The following is a 21921-nucleotide window of genomic DNA, read 5'->3' on the forward strand; positions in this document are numbered from 1 at the left end:
GAGACACTTCTTGTGATTCCGTCCAGGCTGGGCCGGCGAATGTCTTGCAAACTCCCCTCCCTCTCCACCCGATGCCCGTCTCTCTGAAAGCCGCACTTTTATCAGCAAGACGCCTGCCCTGGTCCCTCTGTGGCGGGATGGGAGTTGGCCCTGGCATCTCCTTCAGCTTGGAGCTGGGCCAGCTCTGGCACAGGCGTCTAATGAAAAGCCCATCGATGTGGGAAGGACGGGCCCAGCTTGGCTAACTGGGCCGTGGGGAAGTGCCACAGCTCCTGCTGGGAAGACAGCCAGGCTTGTGTCTGCCTGTTCCCATCGGCTGCAGATTTATTTTGAATGCCAGGCGCAGCGTGAGGACCTCCAGATAAAGACGCGGGCGGGAGGAGCACAAAAAGCTTCTTTTCTGAGCGCCGGCTCTCCAGGCTGCCAGAGAAGGGCAGGCGGTCGAGTACTTTCTTTAGGTCGCCCACCATCCTCTTCCTCCTGTATCTTCGCTCCAACTGGAGGATGTCAGAGTTGAGAAGAAGGGAGGCGCTTTGGATGGCTTGACCGTTCCACATGTTTTATCCCTAACTAGTTTTTCCAGGGCCATTCCGGCCCCACTGTAATCCAAGCTGTGTTAGAAGAGATTGGGCATTTTGAGGGGGCAACCTGTAGCACCGGTCGCTGGGCTTGCTCCTGCAACTAAACAGCCTTCTTTTATTTGTTCGTTTGTTTAAAACATCCATAGACCACTCTTCATTGCATCTGGAGTCCCCGCATTCAGTCTGTGCATTTGCACTAGGGGTGGATGAATCAGTCCATTTCTGAGCCATGTCAGTTCTGCATGAGTTCACTCACAAGTTCGTTCCGTTCCGTTTCTGCATCCATCTGCAATTTCTCAGAATCTGCATCAAATTTTTTGCAACATGTCATGTATATCCTCTCAAAACACACATTTCTAAATGTATTTCCTGTCAAAACACACTTTGAAAAGTGATTTTTTTTTTTTGAGCCAAGAACTGCATCAGCTGCATTTTTTTTCTTTGAGCCAAGAACTGCATCAGCAAAAGCCACCGGGGAACTAAATTCCCATCCACGCAGCAGAAGGTGAAGATCAGGTCAGTCCATATTGGAACTCACAAAGATCAGCTTTTTCAAGCATCCCAACTTTGCACCAACTGCCACACACATTTAAGCAGTCCTTTTTCACGCATTCATGATCTTTGGTCACCAAATCCTGCCAGGAGTCAAATGTGTATCTGGCGCAAGTGTATTCAAACATGCGTATTCGGGTAGATACCAAGGTGTCCAATGAAGTTCTCCTTCCTCGTAGAAAGCAGGTTTGGTATCCCACGTATGCTGTGGGAACTGTGCAGTGACTGGCTTAGAAAAACCACACAGCTTTGTGGTGTCATTGCCTGCCGTCGAAAGGGGTGCGTGTTTGAGAAATGACTCTTGAACTAACCTGAAATCCCGCTGCTGTACTTTGGGGAGGGTTGACGTGCGTTTCTTCTGTAACAGCAGAGCGGTGGGGGAAGCTCTGATAACTTTGGGTTGGGTGAGAGGGTGGTCTCTGACTCCGTGTTTTTTTTTCTCCTGTTCTTCTGCAGAAACACTGATGGACTCCACCACAGCAACGGCAGAACTAGGCTGGACAGTGCACCCACCTTCAGGGGTGAGTTTGTGCATGAGGCAGAACAGAGGGATAAGAACCAATCAGAGCCTCCTTGGCCAATAGCATCTTTCTCAGCTGGCCCCAAGGAAGGAAGGAAAGAAGGAAGGATGTAAGGTAGCCTGTGGCATTCCTGTCTGTCAGTGAGAATGCCTCTTCAGTAAGGCCTTTCTGACAGCAGGCAACACCTTCCCTCATGCCCAGTAAAACTGCCATCAGGACCTTTACTTCATCTGCAACACTGTACTTTGTGAGATGTGAGGACACCCTGGCTTTTGTTCTAACCTGTATTATTCCCTTTATTACTTTACCGTTTTGTAGCCATGAGCAGAAGGCGTAGGATTTTATAAAACAAAGAAATATTTATTAACAACAGCATTAATTTATTAAACAATAAATAAGTAACTTTTAAAGCTTCTATGTACATGCTTTCACACACACACACACACACACACACACATCCTAGTCATTCTCTCTCTCTCCTCACAATTTATCTCTTCACAATCAATCTCTTCATCCACTCTCTCTCTCTTTATCTTCACACTTCCCACAGACCCTGTCCAACCTTGACCCTCTTTCGCCACAAGCCCTATCTGCCTTCCACATGCACAGCTCCCTGCTTATATATCACAAGCACTTTGCCCCGCCTTCACTCACTCAGCCAATCATTTCACATATACAAATGCATCATTCCTCCTGTCACTCATACCACTCTCCCCTAGATATACTCACCATCAAACACAGAGTCATACCAGGAGTACACATCTGTAACCACAAATTCATAATATACGTACATGTAAAGCCACATAGCCTCAAGTGGTTCTTTGGTTCGTGAATCAAGGCGTGTTAGGATTTCTAACAGTCAGGAAAAACTTCCTGACTGTTAGAGCAATATAACAATGGAACCCATGACCTAGGGAGGTGGTGGGCTCTCCCACACTGGAGGCATTCAAGACAAGGCTGGAAGGCCACCTGTCAGGGATGCTCTGACTTGGATTCCTGCATTGAGCAGGATAGCGCTCTTGAAAGGTTTATGATTCTATGATTCTGAGTACTTGAAAGGTTGTCCCAGAGAGGAAGGCCAGGATCTCTTCTCAATCATCCCAGAGTGCAGGACACAGAATAATGGGCTCAAATGACAGGAAGCCAGATTCCAGCTGAACATCAGGAAAAACTTCCTGACTGTTAGAGCAAAACAACAATGGAACCCATGACCTAGGGAGGTGGTGGGCTCTCCCACACTGGAGGCATTCAAGACAAGGCTGGATGGCTACCTGTCAGGGATGCTCTGACATGGATTCCTGCATTGACCAGGGGGTTGGACTTGATGGTCTTATAGGCCCCTTCCAACCCTACTATACTATAATTCTACTATTCTATGATTCTCTGGAGCCAGATTCCGGCTGAACATCAGGAAAACCTTCCTGCCTGTCGGAGCAATACGACAATGGAACCAATTACCTAGGGAGGTGGTGGGTTCTCCCACAGTGGAGGCATTCAAGACGAGGCTGGACAGCCACCTATCAGGGATGCTCTGACTTGGATTCCTCCTGCATTGATCAGGGGGTGGGACTCAATGGTTTTATAGGCCCCTTTCAACCCTACTTTTCTATGATTCTATGATTCTTGGTGGAGGGGGTGGTGGACAGAATTTGAATTCTCTGACAGGTTGTGGAGATGTGAGAAGGGGTCACAAGTCAAGAGTAGAGTGCATGGGCTGCATGCAGAAGTTCCCAATTTCAATCCCTGGCATATACATCAAGTGGTGGAGATGGGAAAGACCTCTGCATGAGACCGTGGAGAGCCAGTGCCATTCATAATGGACAAGACTGGGCTAGATGGAACAATGGTTTGACCTTGTACAGCCTTGCTGTAAGGACCTTTTGGGGAAAGTCCCAGGGTCAGTTAAGGGTGGGAGAGAGAGAACAGAGGGAGAGAATCTCTCTCTCTCTCTCTCAAGAGAGAGAAAAAACAGAGAGAATACGAATATATGATGTGAATGCATATAACATGTTTTCGCAAACAACTCCCCCCGCCTTTTCCAAACCAATTTCAGAGCCCTCCGCTTCGGATGTAGAGGGACAACGGTGCACCAGCATCCACTGCTCATTTGCAAAATGCATTCAGGAAAGCCTCTTGGTAATTTCCTATCGGAATGCCGTAAACTCCTAGAATAATTCCAATAAGATTGACAGTGCTAATGAAAGCAATTAGTTGATTAATTAACTTCATGGCAGATTAAAAATGTGCATTCCATGGAGGTGTGTGTTTATGGGGATAGCACATGGTTGATGCCTTTGTGAGAAACAACTAGGTATCTTCCTTGGTTTGTGCGTCTTGGTTGGGATGTTCTTTTTTTTAATTTGTAAAGAAAACGTGTTGTCATGTGGAATTTAGGCAAATGCTTGTTCCCCCCAGATTGCTTCAAAATAATACCCGAATGCAGATCTTTTTAATCCCTGCTTACTGATTCCAGTGTACCCTGGTAAGCAGCTACGTTACCCCATTACTCCGTCTCCCAGATGAGCAATGAGATGTAGGGCATTTCTTCCTAGAGATTTGATTTCATTGATTAACATATTAATATCCCTCCTCTTTGAACCATAGGATATGCAAGGCAGCTAGCAATGTGAGGAAAAAACACAAATGTTGTCTTAAACTGACAATGACAGAACGTGCACATGACATCAACCAACAACTTATCAATCAAAGAAGCAGCAGGAAACGAAAAATTATAGCTGGCAGGGGTAGGGAAGATGTAGTAGCTAGAGAAGGAGACCCCTTCAGAACAAAGCCAGTGTGGTGCAGTGGCGAGAGTGTCCGAGCAGGAGCCGGGAGATCCAGGTTCTAGTTCTCACTCAGCCACGGCAGCTCACTGGGTGACTTTGGGCCAGTCACTGACTCTCAGCCCAACCTACCTCACAGGGTTGTCGTTGGGAGGAGAAAATGGAGAGGAGGAGGAGCATGTACACTACCTTGGGTTCCTTAAGCAGGAAAAAAGGCGGCATATAAATGTAATTAATTAATTAATTAATTAATTAATTAATTAATGCATGCATGCATGCATGCATGCAAAGCTCCCCTGGATGGCCTCTGGAATGACACAGCCTTTGCCTGTGAATAATAATAATAATAATAATAATAATAATAATAATAATAGAGAGAAGATGGAGCAAACTCTACCCAACAGAGCGTTCCAGGTCCTTAGTGCCACCCCTGGATAAACCCTTCTCTGTAATTCATATAGGAGGCAAACCCAGAGTAGATCCTCCAACAAAGATTTTGAAATCTTTGGTCATTGGATCATGTCATTGGATCCCACAGGTCCAGCCCCTTGGCTAGGCAGCGATGCCAAATGATCGTCTGTAGCGGCACCCACCCTCTGGAAAACCCTCCCTCGTGCCGTTCGGTAGGCAGAAAATGTAAAGTCTTTGAAACGCCTCCTGAAAACACACCTTTTCACACAGGCTTTCCCTGGGCTGCAACTGCAGCTGGGTTTTGCTTTGGTTCTGCATAGTACTTTTTACACTTCTAAAAGTTTTGTGCTATGTCTTGTTGTTAGTTTGCTTTTTGTTTCAATTGTGAACTGCCCAGAGAGCCTCGGCGATTAGGCAGTATAAAATGTAAGAAAGAAAGAAAGAAAGAAAGAAAGAAAGAAAGAAAGGAAGGAAGGAAGGAAGGAAGGAAGGAAGAAATTGTGTGTAGGGGATGTGAGGGTGCTCAATGTCAAAGTGTATGTTTTTCATGGCAACATGGTGGTGCCACCCCACTCAGGCAAAACACACCTGTTTGTGTATTTGGTGAGTCCTAGAGCAAGTGTGCCCCAGCGCTGCACCCAGGTGAGGTTGGTAGAACTTTAACTTCCCTTCGGCCCCCAGCAAGTCAATGGATTAGCTAGGAAAAGCGTCTTTGCATGGGTTGCTGGCTGGATTGATGTGCATGTGCTGGGATCGGTGCAAAACATTAGTGATGCTGACATGTCACACAGCAGAGAACGTGCTTCTGCTAGGGAGGTACGGACTGTGTAAAATCCACTCCATCTGTGTTTCGCGGATTGTCAGGTGCCTTTCGTTCGGCCGTCTGCCCACAGACAGATGCGAATAATTTTTTTCATCATGCGGAAAAATACGTAGATAGTTACATAAGTATTTATGTAAGTATTTACATAATTTACCCGAGTACGTAACATTTAGCATGTTGTCCCCCATTCCATTCAACTTTTCCTCAGCAGAAACTTACGTGTTTTCCTACAAGTTTATATGTGTATATTTCAGGAAAGTAAAAAAAAAATCATCTGAAAAAATCCACGGACTCTGTGCGGTCTGAGGGGGTCGCTCCATAGCGGATTCCGCAGGTCGGATTCTTAGAAAATCGAGCTCATTTTAGTCCATCTCAAATTTCTCCAGCATCCCTGTCTTCTGCACTTTCCGTTTATGTCTGAAGCCCTGTTCAGATGTTTGGTACAGTGCATACCGAGCCCATGAAGGAGCTCTCTAGAACATCCCTGGCTAGGTCTGCTTTTTTTAAAAAATCAGAAATTGATGCAGCAATGTGGCAGAATGAATTTAAGGTTGGAAAAATGAGAAAGCCACATTGTCCATCCCCAGCTTATGTGAACCCTTAAAGACAGTCCAAGCATAATTTGGAATAATAACATAAATAGATATAGATGCACATGGGTTTGGCCTTCCCATAAGATTGCAAACCACGGGCAATTGGGGTTTGCGTCCACATGGAGGAAGTCCTATACACATAAATCCAAACACATTTAGGTGCTCCTTCAGACTGAAGCTGGTTGCAGGTCACCAGGGAGCATGGCCAGTGCATGCATCGGTGCATGAGAGCCCGTTCACGCATTCCAACTGCGCACCTGAAGAGGACTTTAGCCCTGACATCGTCTATAGTCCCACAAGCTGGGGTTTGATTCTTGGCTCACCTACTGTCTTACTGTGCTTGACCTGTAGCGAGTGGCTTGGCAGCTTGGGCGGTCAGCTTCACCCTGCGTGCTACATCAGGCAAGCAGATTTGGAGGTGACGCTTTGGACCCCGAGGTCCTGAGTTCAAATTTGGCCTAAGCCATGAACTCATGGCGTGTCCCCATTCTCTCATCCTCCATCTTCTCCATCTGCAAGATACTGAACTAACATACGGCATAGTTGTGAGGATTGCAGCAAGAATGCACGCAGGGTGCTTTCAACAATCCAGACATCTGCTAAGTATTGTTACTCTCATCGCTGGGAGCCTGGCCAGCAGTCAGTAAATCTTAGCAGCTGGGGCATGTGGATGGAATTCCTCTGGCAGCAACAGCTACAGTGATCTAGCAAGGTGTGAAATGGGATCAATTAGCCAAAGAGGGAGTCTGGAGCAGAGAGCAATGAACAGGCAAGAGCAGGTGACAGCTGAGTGAAGGATGCCGGTAGGGAGCAGGTCTATGTGGACCAAATGGAGTGCTGGCTGATCAGACTCAGGCCCTGCATGCACAGTAGCTCCTCCAGACTTGAGAGAAGCCTTTGCAAGAAGAGGAAACATGAGAACACTGAAGGTCCAGCTAGTTCAGCATCTTCCTCCCCACTAGGACCAGTCAGGTGGTAGGGATGTATCCAGATTTTGTTTCTGCTCACAAACCATGTGAGCATGCCCTGTTCTCAGCCCTGAGCACAAAGAGAACGCGCCTGCTGAAAATGTTCACAAATTCTTGAATCTGTGCCCGTATTCAGTTTGTGCAAATCTCCCTGTTCTATTTTGCACAACTTTCAAAAATGCACAAATGTTGAAATCACCCACGCAGAGTTTGTCTGAACTGTTTTTAACAGACTTGCAGATGGGAGTTTCACTTTTGGGGGGATTTGTGCTAATTTGCCCTTGCAAAGGCACATTAGTGCTAATGCACATTAACTAATGCGGATTAGCACACAGTTTGGGAAATGTACACGATTTAGGGGATTTTTGCTCAGGTTTCACAGTCAGTCGCTGTTCGTTTCATGCAATGTCCCTGTTCTCACAAAACACACAGCCATTGCAAACGCGAGTGCAAATTGAAGAGAGCTGAGCAGCGAGTGGGTGTTCTGAGTATCTCGGTGTGCTCAAACATTGCTCGTTCACCCATCCCTATCAGGCACTCCTGCTAGGAAGCCCACCAGTGGGGCACGGAGGCAACAGTGCCTTCCTGCTGTGTGTCACTAGTATCTGGGATCCAGGGGAATACTGCATCTGTATGTTGAGGTCCCATATTATGGTTGATAAGGATGTGAGAAGAGTCCTGCTGGATCACACTGAAGTGAACCACTCAGAGAACTTTGGCTGTTGTTGTGAACCACCCAGAGAGCTTCAGCTATTGTTGTGAACTGCCAAGAGAGCTTTGGCTATTAGGCGGTATAGAAATGTAATGAATGAATGAATGAATAAATACAAGTCCAGCATCCTGTTTCTCACCATGGCCAACCAGATGTCCCTGGGAAGTCCACCAGTGGGGGCATGAAGGGAAGCCCAGGTCTTGACCCTGTTGGCATGCCATGCTTAGTGCTAGAGGTGGTGTTTGCAGGACAGGCACACTAGTGTGGCTTGGAGAATCATGCACACTTGCTGTTTTTTCTGGCACCCTCCTGCCCACACGGAAGTTGGATTCAGCATGGGCATTCCTGGTGGGGGTGGGAGGTGGAGGGCCACTTTTAAATAGGCAGCATTGGTCACAATTGGCAGGCAGGGTGAGTCCAGCACCTTGGGCGTCCATCATTGGTGAGCACCCAGAAGTGCCTTTAAGGTGAAACCGGGGATTCCAAGAACATTGGATGGGCCCTGGGATTGAGACTGGAGCAGTGCTGCTCATATTGGCTAACCTAATCCGACCTGCACCACTACCACCATTTTCACATGGCTTGCTGTTCATGTGGCTCTGGTTTAGTCCGACCTGCACCACTACCACCATTTGCACATGGCTTGCTGTTCATTGTGGCTCTAGTTTAGTCCGACCTGCACCACTACCACCATTTGCACATGGCTTGCTGTTCATTGTGGCTCTAGTTTAGTCTGACCTGCACCACTACCACCATTTGCACATGGCTTGCTGTTCATTGTGGCTCTAGTTTTACCCAACTTTCTGTGTGTCGCCTCGTCATTTCCGGGGATCTGGTTTGTCTATAAACAGAGCATAAAAGAAGATCAAATCAAGGGTCCATCCATTTTGATTTCCCATATATATATATATATATATATATATATATATATATATATATGTGTGTGTGTGTGTGTGTGTGTGTGTGTATATATATATATATATAGAGAGAGAGAGAGAGAGAAAGATTGCTTTTATCTCAGTTTGATAGTTTTCGGTTTTAAGCCCCCTTTTCTTGGGTGGACAGGTGGGATGCAACTTTACTTTGAATTAATTAATTGATTAATTAATTATTCAGGTCCACCATCCTGTTTCCCAACGTGACCTCCTGATGCTTCTAGTAAGCCCACAAACAGGGCATTTTTAATTTAGTTTTTTATTTTATTTATTACATTTATTAATCGCCCATCTGGCTGGTCACCCAGCCACTCTGATATGGCATGATAGCAACAGTGCTTCCCTCCCCTGCTGTTGCCATCACCACTACCGTAGCCGCTGCCATTTGGAGGTATACTGCCTCTGGACATGGAGGCTCGGTTTATCTGCTGATAGCCCCCTTCCTCCTAGACTTTGTCTGAACCGCTTAAAAAAGGGAGAGCGGGGGATGCTGCCAAAGCCTTCCCGTGCTTCCTTAGTGGCTGTTTCCAGAAGAACCCTGCAGGGCCCAAATCTGCCACGCACATATATACTTCCCTCTTCCAGCCAGAAAGCACATTTTCACACTGAGTTACCAGTTCAGTGTACAACATCTCATTCACCAAGCACTATAGTTTCCAGAATTCAGTGCTGAGCAAAAATAAAAATCAGAAATCCAACTGGCAGGTAAGCATCAGCCATAAGGTACTGATTTTCGAGCATGGAGGAAATGAGAAACACACGCGCACACACACACACACACACACACACACACACACCAGGTGCTGTTGTTTTCAGGTTGGAGACAGACAACTAGGCTTTAAGGGGACATCTAGTCTTTAAGGGAGTTGAAAGTAGAAGGACACGGTGACAGAGTCTCCCCATTATTTTCCTCTCTTGTCCCCCTGTCATCTCTAGTCCAACAGATTTTGCCAGTACCCTACCTAAGTGCTACAAACCCTATTTGACCAGAGGTGATAATGGAGCAAAAGAAAGGATTGTGCACACCAAAGAAACAACAACAGCAAGCTCTTAAGCTAAAGCCACAGTGGTCCAGGTGCTAGTAACCTCAAGACTGGATTACTGCAGTGCGTTCCATGTGGGGCTGCCCTTGAGGCTGGTCCGGAAGCTGGAGCTGGTGCAGAATGCAGCAGCTGGGCTGTTGTCGGGAGCTGCCCCTTTTTAGCGTGTAACTCCTTTGCTGAGGGAACTGCCCTGGCTACCTATTTGCTACTGGGCCAGATTTAAGGTTCTAGTCCTAGCGTACAGAGCCCTAAACAATTTGGGAGCAGTATACTGGAGAGAGGGCCTTCTCCCTTACCAACCTGCCTGGTCACTGAGGTCATTGGAGGGCTTCCTCCTGGTGGTTCCACATGGACATATGACCCAATTGGAGTCCACCAGGAGAAGAGCCTTCAGTGTGGTGGCCCCCTTCTTTGGAATTCCCTACCACAGCACTCTTCCAGGAGGCATTCCTTCATTGACCAGTCATGCTTTTTATTGGTATTCTTTTTTTAAAAAAATAATAGAATTGTAATCTCATATTTTAATCTGTTTATCCATTGACTGTTTTATCTCTTGTGTTCACCACTCCGAAATCTGTTCTAGATATGGAGCGGTATACAAATATTGTAAATAAATTAATTTCAAGGTAGCAGGGTTAGTGGCCCTCCAAGGAGGCCTGCCCCAGCTCACCCCAAAACCTAGCTCACATCAAAACCTAAGAGCAGTGATGCTGTGTCTGCTGGCGGGACAACTCTGGGGCTACTAATGCTGAACTGTGACATCCCATCTCTCCTCTCCACAGTGGGAAGAAGTGAGTGGCTATGATGAGAACATGAACACGATCCGGACTTACCAGGTGTGCAACGTCTTTGAATCCAGCCAGAACAACTGGCTGCGGACCAAGTACATCCGGAGGAGAGGGGCCCATCGCATCCACGTGGAGATGAAGTTTTCAGTGAGGGACTGCAGCAGCATTCCCAACGTCCCCGGATCTTGTAAGGAGACCTTCAACCTCTACTACTATGAGTCCGACTACGACGCTGCTACCAAAACGTTTCCCACCTGGATGGAAAACCCATGGGTGAAAGTAGACACCATTGCTGCCGACGAGAGTTTCTCCCAGGTGGACCTTGGGGGCCGAGTGATGAAAATCAACACGGAGGTGCGCAGCTTTGGGCCCGTCTCCAAGAACGGCTTTTACCTGGCCTTTCAGGACTATGGTGGCTGCATGTCCTTGATTGCTGTCCGCGTCTTCTACCGCAAGTGCCCGCGCATCATCCAGAACGGAGCCATTTTCCAGGAGACGCTCTCCGGAGCCGAGAGCACTTCACTGGTGGCAGCCCGGGGCACTTGCGTCCCCAACGCAGAAGAGGTGGATGTTCCCATCAAGTTGTACTGCAATGGCGATGGGGAGTGGCTAGTGCCCATCGGACGGTGCATGTGCAAGCCCGGCTACGAATCGGTGGAGAACGGGACGGTCTGCAGAGGTAAGTGACTCTCACCAAAGGTCTGTTTCCCGAGGATCCGAAGATTCTGCAGTGCAGCTTTCCCCAGCTTGGTGCTCTCCAGAAGTTTTGGACTACAACTCCCAACATTCATGATCGTTGGTCATGCTGACTGGGGCAGATGGGTGTTGAAGCATTAAAGATCTGGAGGGCAGCAGGTTGGGCAATGTGCTGTATTTGGTGTGTGGATGAGGGGAAAGGAAGAGAACTCTGGACTAGTTTGCATGATACGAGGGTGGTTAATAAGCCACAGTGGCTTGTTAAACACCCCTGTGCATGCAGGTCACGTGGTGACTGATTTCCCTAATTACCCTTGCTGGGTGAGGGTTGTTGAGACATCCAAACCTGGTGAGGGTGGGTGGCTGAGGTTGTTAACAAACCACCCAGCAACCCTACAACAGGCCATGGGTTCTCTGCGGTTTGTTAACCACCCAGCCACACACATTGTGTCATGTGAACCTGGTCTGTGTTTTGCTGCCTTGTGATGGATGAATGCCAGTTTGGAATTGGGTCAGCAATTATGAGTATCCATGGAGAAAGCTAAATAAAAAAAAAGATAAACATTTCAGAGAGTTCTTCTACACTGACTCATAACGTCACCTGCACCATATAATACTACTGTATCATTTTTTTTAACACACACACCCTTCAACATTTTATCTGTGTCGTGTCCATGCTCTGGGCACTAGTCACCCTATAGATAGGGCAAAGCAAATACTTTGCTTGTAACATTTTTTTAAGGCTTGGGGGAACTCTTTGCTTAGTACTTTCTGGGCCATGCTTAGTGGCCTGAACATGAACAACAACAGCAACAACAACAGAGAGATTTTAATTAAAAAGAGATTTTGTGCATTTGCAGAGTCTTGTTACACATTTTGAGCTGTAGAAGTAGTCTGGGAAATGATGTTCATAATAAATGAGAGCGCTGTGATTTGAGCAGGTTCATATTCAGGGCAGGGTAACTGCGAGCTTTGCTGATGTCCCCCAATTTTAGCTTTGCTAAAGTTTGCTGCCATTCATTGGTGGTGACTTGGGCTGGGGTCTGGGAATTGTGTGGCCAGTTACATTGCAGGAAAGACTGGTGCTTGGCCTCGCTTCTTGGCTGAAAGGGAGCAGCAGCGTGTGCTACGCAGAGCTGGTCCTTTCTTCCAAGAGAGAATTCCCCCTTGTTTCTTGCCAGGGTGGGGGCTCCCTTCAGAGGGAATCCCTGGTAGGCTCAAAGTTGCTTTGCCAGCTGATTGACCTCCATGCTTTTCTCAATGTTCTTTGCTGCACAGTTCTGGGTGTTGCCAGGGCACAGCTTCATTTTGAGGGAAGGAACATGAGTTGTGGACGTCCACTTCCATGACTTAGAAAGGTTCTTTTCTGTCTTCACAAATTGCTGATCCAGGTTGCTCAGCTGAAAATTACTGCGTGGTAGTTTGTTGTTGGGATTTATACACCACTCTTTGGCAATGCCTCTCCTCTACCCTCTCAGTCAACTTAGTTGACTGAATGATCTGGCGGAAGATGGGCTGGGCTGGCTTAATGTCCTTGAACTTGGAGATTGCCATAAAAGAACAGCTCCCATTAAATATCCTCCATTTGCAGTGCCTGTGATCTTATCCCACAGTAGGACAGAGGGTGAGTGAGAGCCTCCCAACAGCCATAAAGTATTTAGTCACCTTGAAGGACATTGACAGCCATACCGCACCTAGCTTGACCAACAGAGGGGTTGGCAAGATTGTAGAGCTGGAAAAGGTGCAGAAAGGGGCAACTCAGATGACTGAGGGGCTGCAGCATCTCCCCTATGAGGGAAGGTTACAACAGCTGGGATTGTTTAGCTTGGAAAAAAGGAGGGTGAGGGGAGACATGATAGAGGTGTACAAAATTATGCCTGGTGTGGAGAATGTGGAGAGGGAGACATTTTTCTCTTTCTCTAAAAATAGTAGAACCTGGGGTCATCCCATGAAGCTGAGTGGTGGGAGGTTCAGGACAGATAAAAAGAAGTACTTCTTCACAGAACATAGTTAAACTATTAAACTACACAGGATGTAGTGATGGCCACAAATTTAGAGGCCTTAAAAGGGGGTTGGACAAATTCTTGGAGGAGAGGTCTGTCAATGGGTACTAGTCCTAATATCCAGTACCAGAGGCAGTGAGCCTACGGACACCAGTTGCTGGGGAACATGGGTGGGAGGGTGCTGTTGCACTCATGCCCTGCTTGTGGGTTCCCGGTCGACGGTTGGTTGGCCACTGTGTGAACAGAATGCTGGACTAGATGGGCCCTTGGTCTGATCCAGCAGGGCTCTTCTTATGTCCTTATGGCAAGACAGAGGGGTTGTGCAGCCATCTGGCATTTTCATGTGAAAGGGCTGTAGCTCTGTGGTAAAGCACACGCTCTGCATGCAAAAGGTCTCAAGTTCAACCCCCGGCATCTCCAGGTGGGGCTAAGGAAAACCTGCCTGAAAGCTGCTGCCGGTAGGTGCTGGTATGTGCAGGCAATACTGCTGCCGGTAGGTGTAAGGAGGTAGCACTGAGCTAGTTGGACCAGTGGTCTGCCTTGATATAAAGCAGCTTCCTATGTTTCCAGTGAAAGGTGGAGAAGATGGGAGGTGGATGCCGTCAGCTGTGCATGTCACGAGGTATTATGAGTTGACAAGATGGGTCTTTGTGGTATGCTGCTGCAAAATGTCTTGGGCTGACCCTGCTACCTTTGCCTGTGGTCTTTGCGCATTTAGGATTCAAGCACATTCATGAATAAGCATCCCTGTGTGGATTAAGGGACTCTTTCCTGGAGGAGAAGGCTGTCAGTAGACTACCAGTCCGGATGGCTGTTTGCTACCTCCATATCGGAGGCAGTGTGCCTATGTACACCAGTTGCTGAGGGTGCTGTTGCACTCATGTCCTGCTTGTGGGTTCCCGATTGACAGCTGGCTGGCCGCTGTGTGAACAGAATGCTGGACTAGAGGGACCCTTGGCCTGATCCAGCAGGGCTCTTCTGATGTTCTTATCTGTTCAAGAGAGAATAATCCCTCTCAGCTGAGATGCTCCATTAGTCTGCTCCGCGCTCACCAATGCAGTGGGGCCCAGGCCCTGTGTCTCCTTTGGGTGTGCCAGCTGGATTCTCTCTTTCCTTCTTGAGTTTCACACTGACCTGCGCGAGCTGAAAGAGTATTTTGGCACTGCAGTGGGCTTTGGGACCAAGTGCCAAGAAGCCCTATCCACCCTGCCTTGGAGCCACGGTGTCCCACCAGAAGATGCAAAGCAAGTTGCAACATGCCAGGGTTTGGTGTGGACACCACACAGACATCATGTATTCAGAGCTGCGTAATCTCAGTGGTTTGTACTGCTCTGGGTATACATCAAGTTGGGGAAGCAGATCAGTGTGGTTGAGTCAACGAGGCAGGGGTAAGGAAGGCTCTGCTGGTGCTCAGAAGGCCACAAAGCCAGGCAGGATTGGGGATAAGTAGCTCCTAGGCACAGGAACCCCAGAACTGCTGTGTATACGTTTGTTTACTTCCTTTTGTTGCCCCGGGCCATTTAATGACAGATTATGACCAGTTCAAACTAGTGCTGTGCCGAAAACTTCTCCCACATTTTTTTGACTGTTCTCATTCAGTTTGATAGAAGAGAAGCTGCTTTCAGAAAGAAATTCAAAGGAGGAGAAATTTCAGGGAAATTCTCAGGGGTGGGTTTGGGTTTCTTGGGCTTACCTTAGGAGGTGGCTGAGGAACAAGCACAAGTGCCCTCTCTTTCACTGTACAATCCTTTCTTTGGCAGCCTGTAGCCTCCTCAGCCCCCTACACTTCAATTAAAGGCCAGTGGAAGGCACCGTGAGGTAATTCCTCCCATGGGGCTTTTTTTCAGATCAGGAAGTACAGGCAGCCTGGGCGGCTGGCTGGGGTTAGGTAAGCTCAAAAACACCACAAACATAAATTCAAAATAAATTGCAGACTGTCCTGAGGATGACAGGACAGGAAGCCCCTTTCATAGGGGAAGAACACATCAGCTGATGCTGTTGCAGCGCGAAACACCCCAAAACTCTCACCAAAAAAGACATCAGCTGTGCTACAAGCCCTGCCAATGGGGAGCCCTACCTGGGAGAAATGGTTGAGAAGTTCTGCTTCCCCTGGAGAAATTCAGTGAAATTGGCTCCCAAATTTCTCTGCCCACAAATAAGGTGGAGAATTTCAAGAGGCCGTCTGCGCACAGCTGTAGTTAAAAGCAGCTCCTTGAACTTGGATGATAAGAGTTTGCCTTTGGTGTCACCATTCCAGAGCTCACCTGTGGTATTGGTGCTGGCAGTTACAAGGAGGCTTTGGGAAACTGCGTTGCAATCACTGGCCCAGGGCTCTCTCGAGGAAGACATTTGCTCTAGCTTTGCCACAGCATCCAGTCTAAGCTCCAAATAACCATGCCATAATGGGAGACAGGCAGCCATAGAGTGGGAGCCAGGAACCAGATGCCAGAAGGCACTGCCTAGGGGTCAGCCAGAAATCGCTCCAGAAACCAGAAGGACAATTGCTGCCAAGGCAAAGTGCCGAACACATTTGGGGGACAGGGTGCAGCACCTTGGATAGCACCTTTAGAGCTCTGGCTGGTTCTAACACAAACCCAGAATGGAATTACCACCAGCAGCCTCCATGTCTGCTTCAGTGGGACAGGCTGAGCACCCTCCCAAACCTAGAGCCTTCCTTGATCCCACCAGCAAAAGGTGTGGGTGATTTGTCCCGCATGTCGAAACATCAAAGTTCATCCTGTTCCCAACCAAGTGCTGCTGTGTGATTATACAGCTATAATTCTTGATAGGGCGAGGGTCTCCACCAGGGCTGGCCCAAGACATTTTGCTGCCTGACACCAAGGACAAGACGGTGCTCCCCCAGTCCATGTACCAAAGCCAACCAAACTGGTAGCTGAATCTTAGTTCAACACTGGCGATGAGGCAAGTGTCCTCCGCTCCACCTGAGGGCAGCAGGTGAGCTTATGGGATGCTGTGTGACATCCATGGCTCTGTTCTTCTGCCTCTGCCCTCCCCCCGGCGTCTGCCACCTGAGTCACCCCCTCACTCTGCCTAATGGTATGGTCAGCCCTCTTCTCCAATAAAGGGTTCTGAGTAGGGAAGGCGGAGAATTCCGCCACGGACCCCAATGAGGCCGGATTCTAAAGAATCTGGCCTCCGGAGTCTGTGGCAGAATGTCACTACTCACTTCCATCTCCCTCTGGACCCATGCGGAGCCAGATCCTCTTCACGGCGACTCCTCAGAGCTGCTGGCCAGCTCCACAGCGCCAGCAATATGGCCGCCATTGCCGTGCCTTATCACTGGCTGAGGCTGACTCCGGACGCTAGCCTATCGCATGAAAAACCACAGACTCAAATGGCGTAGGCATTTACAGCTGCATTTAGCTTAATCTAAGAGCTTTATGGCCGCAAATGGTGTAGTGGACACCATTTGCATCCAGAGTCAGCCTCAGCCAGCGATACAGCACTGCAATGGCAGCTGTATCACTGGCGTTGTGGAGCCAGCGGCCACCGGCCAGCTCCATGGAATTGGTGTGGAGCAGAGCTGGCCGAAGAGGATTCCGGGGGGAGGGACGGATCGCCTCCCCCCAAGAGCGGATTCCCCACCGGAGCAGTGGGTAGGGAATCTGCCCATCCCTGGTTCTGAGGACCCTAACAAAACTGTAATTCCTGGCGTTCTTTGTAAAAGGCCCTTATATCAACCTCTTTTACAACGATGCGCTCTATCAAGTAATGGGGTAACATAGAAGCAGCCCAGAAAATGCTGTCCGGGAAATGTTCTTTTTGGTATAGCCACATTCCTTCTCAAGTAACCGAAGAAGAAACTACTGGAGAGATGGCTAGATACCAAAAACGATCTTATCCTGAACTCTCAGCAGCCCAGAGTTTGGCAGAGACTGGCTGGCAGCTTTCTGGAGCTGACTGGCTCCAGCAAAGAGTTTTGTCAATCTTTCAGGCACAACAGCAGCCTCAAATACTTCAGATGTTTCTGACACCCTCTTGAGCGGAGAAAGTTGGCCAAGACATCTTTGGAAGCTGGGATGACCACGCTCCCAAATCCAGAAGCCATAGATCAGATGAGCCCAGCAGTGTCGATCAATTGGGATAAAAAAATGAAAAGTTAGCAAACGGCTGTCATTAAGCTTGTCCCTGTCGGAGCATGTCCACAGCTCAGTGCTAGAATGTAAACTCTGCATGCAGAATGTCCAAGGTTTAATGCCCAGGAACTCTAGTTAAAAGCCTCTCAGATAACGGGGCGGTGGGGGAAGTGTTGCCAACATCATTGGCAGAGACATTAGAAAATGAAATCCTAGCTTTTTTTCCCTAGGAAAATAAATGAATAAATTCAATGAAACATGCTGGCTTAAAAAAAAAAATCTAATCTAAACTCACTTTACTAATTAAAGGGTACAAGGCTATATCCCAGAAGTGTTGAATCTGTTTTAGCCTATGGGCTGAATTCAGTTTCAGAGAAACAATGAACTAAAGAGCAGTGGAATAATAAAATTTGGGAGACTTTGAGTATGTATAAACTTACTCAGCGAGTGCAATGAGCGAGGAATCCGAACTTGAAGAATGATATTATGGCACCATGGTTTCCATTCATTTCCTGTGTTGAGGCACTTCAAACTTTTGATAAAGTGCCAGCAAAGTACAGTTTCCTGTGTTTTTTCTGATGAATATGCACAAAGACACAAAATGACACACACTTGTGCACGCACCTTTTATATGCTGTACAACCTGTATTTTTACGTTCCAAAAATAGCTCCTACTTGGGCCTTTATTCCATAAGCATATTTCATTTCATTTCGTTTCATTCTATTTCTATACCGCCCCATAGGCAAAGCTCTCTGGGCAGTTCACAAAAATTAAAAGCCATTAAAATACATTATACAAAAAATAAAAACCATTCACATAATGACATAAAACAAATAACACACACACACACAACAACAACATATATCTAAAACAATTTAAAACAATCAGCCAGAGACAATCAAGAGACCCATTGTACGCTGCCAAATGCCTGAGAGAAGAGGGAAGTTTTAACCTGGTGCTGAAAAGATGACAATGTTGGCACCAGGCAGGCCTTGTCAGGGAGATTATTCCAAAAATGGGGAGCCACCACCGAAAAGGCCCTTTCCCTTGTTTCCGCTCTCCAAGCCTCCCTTGGAGGAGGTTTCCGGAGGAGGGCCTTAGATACAGAGCATAGTGTATGGGTCTTTTCGTACCGGGAGAGGCGTTCTGTCACATACTGTGGTCCTGAGTCATGTAGGGTTTTATAGGTCAAAACCAGCACTTTGAACTGAGCTCGGAAACATATAGGCAGCCAGCACAAGCGGGCCAGAATCTGTTTTACTAAAACTGCTTAAAATACTAAATTTTAAGGCTGGCGGTTTTAGTATTTGGCCACACCCTCTTTTGTCTTTAGCCCCACCCACCACTGGAATGTGGCACCCCAGAATTCTTTTTTTATCATGACATTTTATTTTATTTCAAAATCAGGCTAACACAATAAAGGTGACAAACAGAACAAGAACGTATATTATAATAAATCAAAATGGCTTTTAGTATTTAGTATTTAAGTGGCTTAAACTCTTACTGTTCATAACCAAGCCTTAGGGGAGGCATTTCAGCCATGTAGAATGGGGCCGGGGGGGAGGGAGCACAAAAGCTGGGAAACCATCAAATGATCAGCAGTCAGGGGAAAGAGATGCCGTGTAGAGCTGTGTGCAAATGTCCTCTTGAAATCCTCCACCTTACTTGCGGGCAGAGAACTTTGGGACACAATTTCTTCGAAATTCTCCAGGGGGAGGAGAAATACTCAACCGTTTCCCCAAGATAGGCCTCCCCACTGGCAGGGCTTGTAGCACAGCTTTCTTTTTTAGTCAGGGGTTTGTGCTGCAACAGCATCAACTGTGTTGGCAGGCCGGCCCACACTTTGCATCTACTGCAATGCAGGTGGGGGCAGTGTGGTGTCCAGCTCCAGAGATGCGGTGGAGTTCGTGCTCTGCCAAAATCTGTCCTCCAATTTCCTGAATGTTTTCTCCCCCCATGAATGAGGCTTCCCTGGTTCTGCCTCATTCTGGATGTTTTATAGTGTGTTTTTGTGGTGTTTTTGAACTTACCTCATCACAGCCAGCCACCCAGGCTGCCTGCAAGTCCTGATCTGAAAAAGCCCTATGGGAGGAATTATCTCATGATGCCTTCCTCTGGGCTTTAATTGAAGTGTGGGAAGCTGAGGAGGCTAAAGACTGCTGGAGAGATGATTGTACAATGAATAACGGGACACTTGTGCTCACTCCTCAGCCACCTCCTAAGTAAGGTAAGCCCAAGAAACCCAAACCCAACCCATGAGAATTTCTCCGAAATTTCTTCAGTATGGAATTTCTGCTCGAAAGCAATATGGGAGAAATTCTTGACACTGATGTAGCCATCTGGGGGACCAGACTGGGACCCCAGGCCAAATTTGGCCTGTTTCCCACAGGTCCAACAGCCCTGCTGTACACATTTACCTGGGAATAGATCCCATTTAATTCAGTGGATCTTACTTTTGAGTAGACATATATAGAACTGGCAGTGTAAGAATATACATTATTATTTTACAAATAACTCTGCACAATGGTACTGTTTGTCATCTTTGGCATGCACACTGCAGTCCTATGCATGTTTACTCAGAAATAAGTCCCAGTATGATCAACATGACTTATTCCTATGTAAGTATGAATAAAACTTCATACTTGGGGGTTGGACTCGATGGCCTTGTAGGCCTTCCAACCCTACTATTCTATGATTACATGATTGAAACAAGAATGTAGACATAGCCCATGTTAGGGATCGGGGCCACAAGCTGCTCAACCTGGAGACATCCCCCCCTGCAACACACATGCATAGAAAGGAGTGAAAATAAAAACCATCATGATTATAGCAAATTGAAAAGGAATATCTTATTTTCTGGGCTTGTATTTTCTGAGTATGTAGACCTTGACTGTCAAGTATAGTATATATTCATACTTATAATTTGGGATGTTGGACAAATACATTTGGGGGCTGGAGTTCAACGGGTTTTCCCAGGCTCGGCCCCTAGACTTCGTTTTTGTTCCTGCTGTGGCGCCTGAGTCAATCTACAGCAAGTTGGGCCAATTCGTGGATTTTTGGGGGAGTTTGCGCATTTTCAAGGGGGTAGTTCTGCAGCTTGCACACATTTCTGAGCAATTTGGGCAAATCATGGCTGAATTTGAACAAATTGTGCAAATCCCAACAAATGTGTGTGATTTGAGCAAATTCGCACAGATTGCTCAGAATTTGCGCAAATTGTAGAACCTTCCCCCACAAAGCACAAAAAAGTTCCAGAACGTTAGGGAATAGCCTGCAGCTCAGCCCACAGACACAAAATGAGTTGTACATGCCATGGAACTGCATTAAGCCAAAAAAGGGCCAGACACCCAGGGACAGACATCCCTATTTATTATTATTATTATATATATATATATATATATATATATATGCGCGCGCGCGTGTAGGGAAAGAGAAGCCCCAGCACCTCCCTATAATGTAGTTAAGGAGTATTAGCACTGAACTGATACTGAAAATGTCTGTCTTGAAACCTGGGTGGGGTGGGCAGAGAAAAGCAGACTTCAAGCCATTTTAGTTGTTCTTGTGGGGCACAAAATAGGGTGTGCCAAATGTTAGGAGCACCTTGCCAGTCGGGGCAGTGGAGGCACTCATCATTTTCTTAATGGGGATGGGGTGTTTAGTTTTGCTATCCACTGATGGCTACTAGTAGTGGTTCCGTGGGGGGGCAGGGGAAGGTGGGGAGATGACTGGCAGTGGGTTGAGAGTGGCAACTCCATGCCTGCTCCCCCAAACGCAGAGAAATAATGGCAGCTGACAACCTTCAGGAGGACAACCAGTAGTCCTGCTTCTGCTAAACCTCCTGAACCTTCCACAACCTGTTTCACACTCCATTCTCCCCTGAAAATCATCAAAATTCCCTCCCCATTTTTGCCGTTCGAAAACAGAATTGTACAATAACTGGAGTGGTGGTGGGATCAGCTCAATTTAACTCTTCCATCCTCATAAGCAGTATGTATGATAGCACATCAAATGCGATACAGTAATTTTTGAAAGGGGCCCCACATCAAAATGTTTGAGAGATGTTGTCTTGGGCATCATTTCTCATTCAGCACCAGATTTCACTGTTCTCTTTTGCATCACCTGGCCAGGCACTGTGTCCAGTTGTTTCAAACTGGCTGATTGTTGATCTGGGAAGGCTCAAGAACCCCTAAGTTTGAGACATCCCAGGAAGAAGCTGATGTGTTTGTTTTCTGGAATGGGGAGAGGATATAGGAGTGGGGTGAGGCTTTGATATACATGGTGCATCATAAAGAAGCATGCCATTGCTTCAGAGGGCAAGTGTGTGTGGCAAATATAGATGGGGCAGAAAGTGCCTTTTCTGAACAGGAATGATGCTAGGGATGAGCAGAACAGGACAGTTCTGTTCCATAATTCC

General features: G+C 47.2%; 1 protein-coding gene across 1 annotated transcript in view; it reads left to right on the forward strand.

Annotated features, from left to right (window-relative positions):
* Positions 1-1591: 1591 nt before the first annotated feature.
* Positions 1592-21921, forward strand: part of EPHB2 (EPH receptor B2) — a 134319-nt gene continuing 113989 nt past the window's right edge. The window contains exons 1-2 of the mRNA XM_084821719.1: positions 1592-1654; positions 10705-11389. Of these exons, the coding sequence (XP_084677845.1) occupies positions 1598-1654; positions 10705-11389 (742 nt within the window). The 5' untranslated portion in view covers positions 1592-1597. The remainder of the gene's footprint in view (positions 1655-10704; positions 11390-21921) is intronic.

This window comes from Heloderma suspectum, chromosome 15 (genome assembly GCF_057233095.1).
Source record: "Heloderma suspectum isolate Gila_16-S chromosome 15, 16-S_ref, whole genome shotgun sequence".
Lineage (NCBI taxonomy): Eukaryota > Metazoa > Chordata > Lepidosauria > Squamata > Helodermatidae > Heloderma > Heloderma suspectum.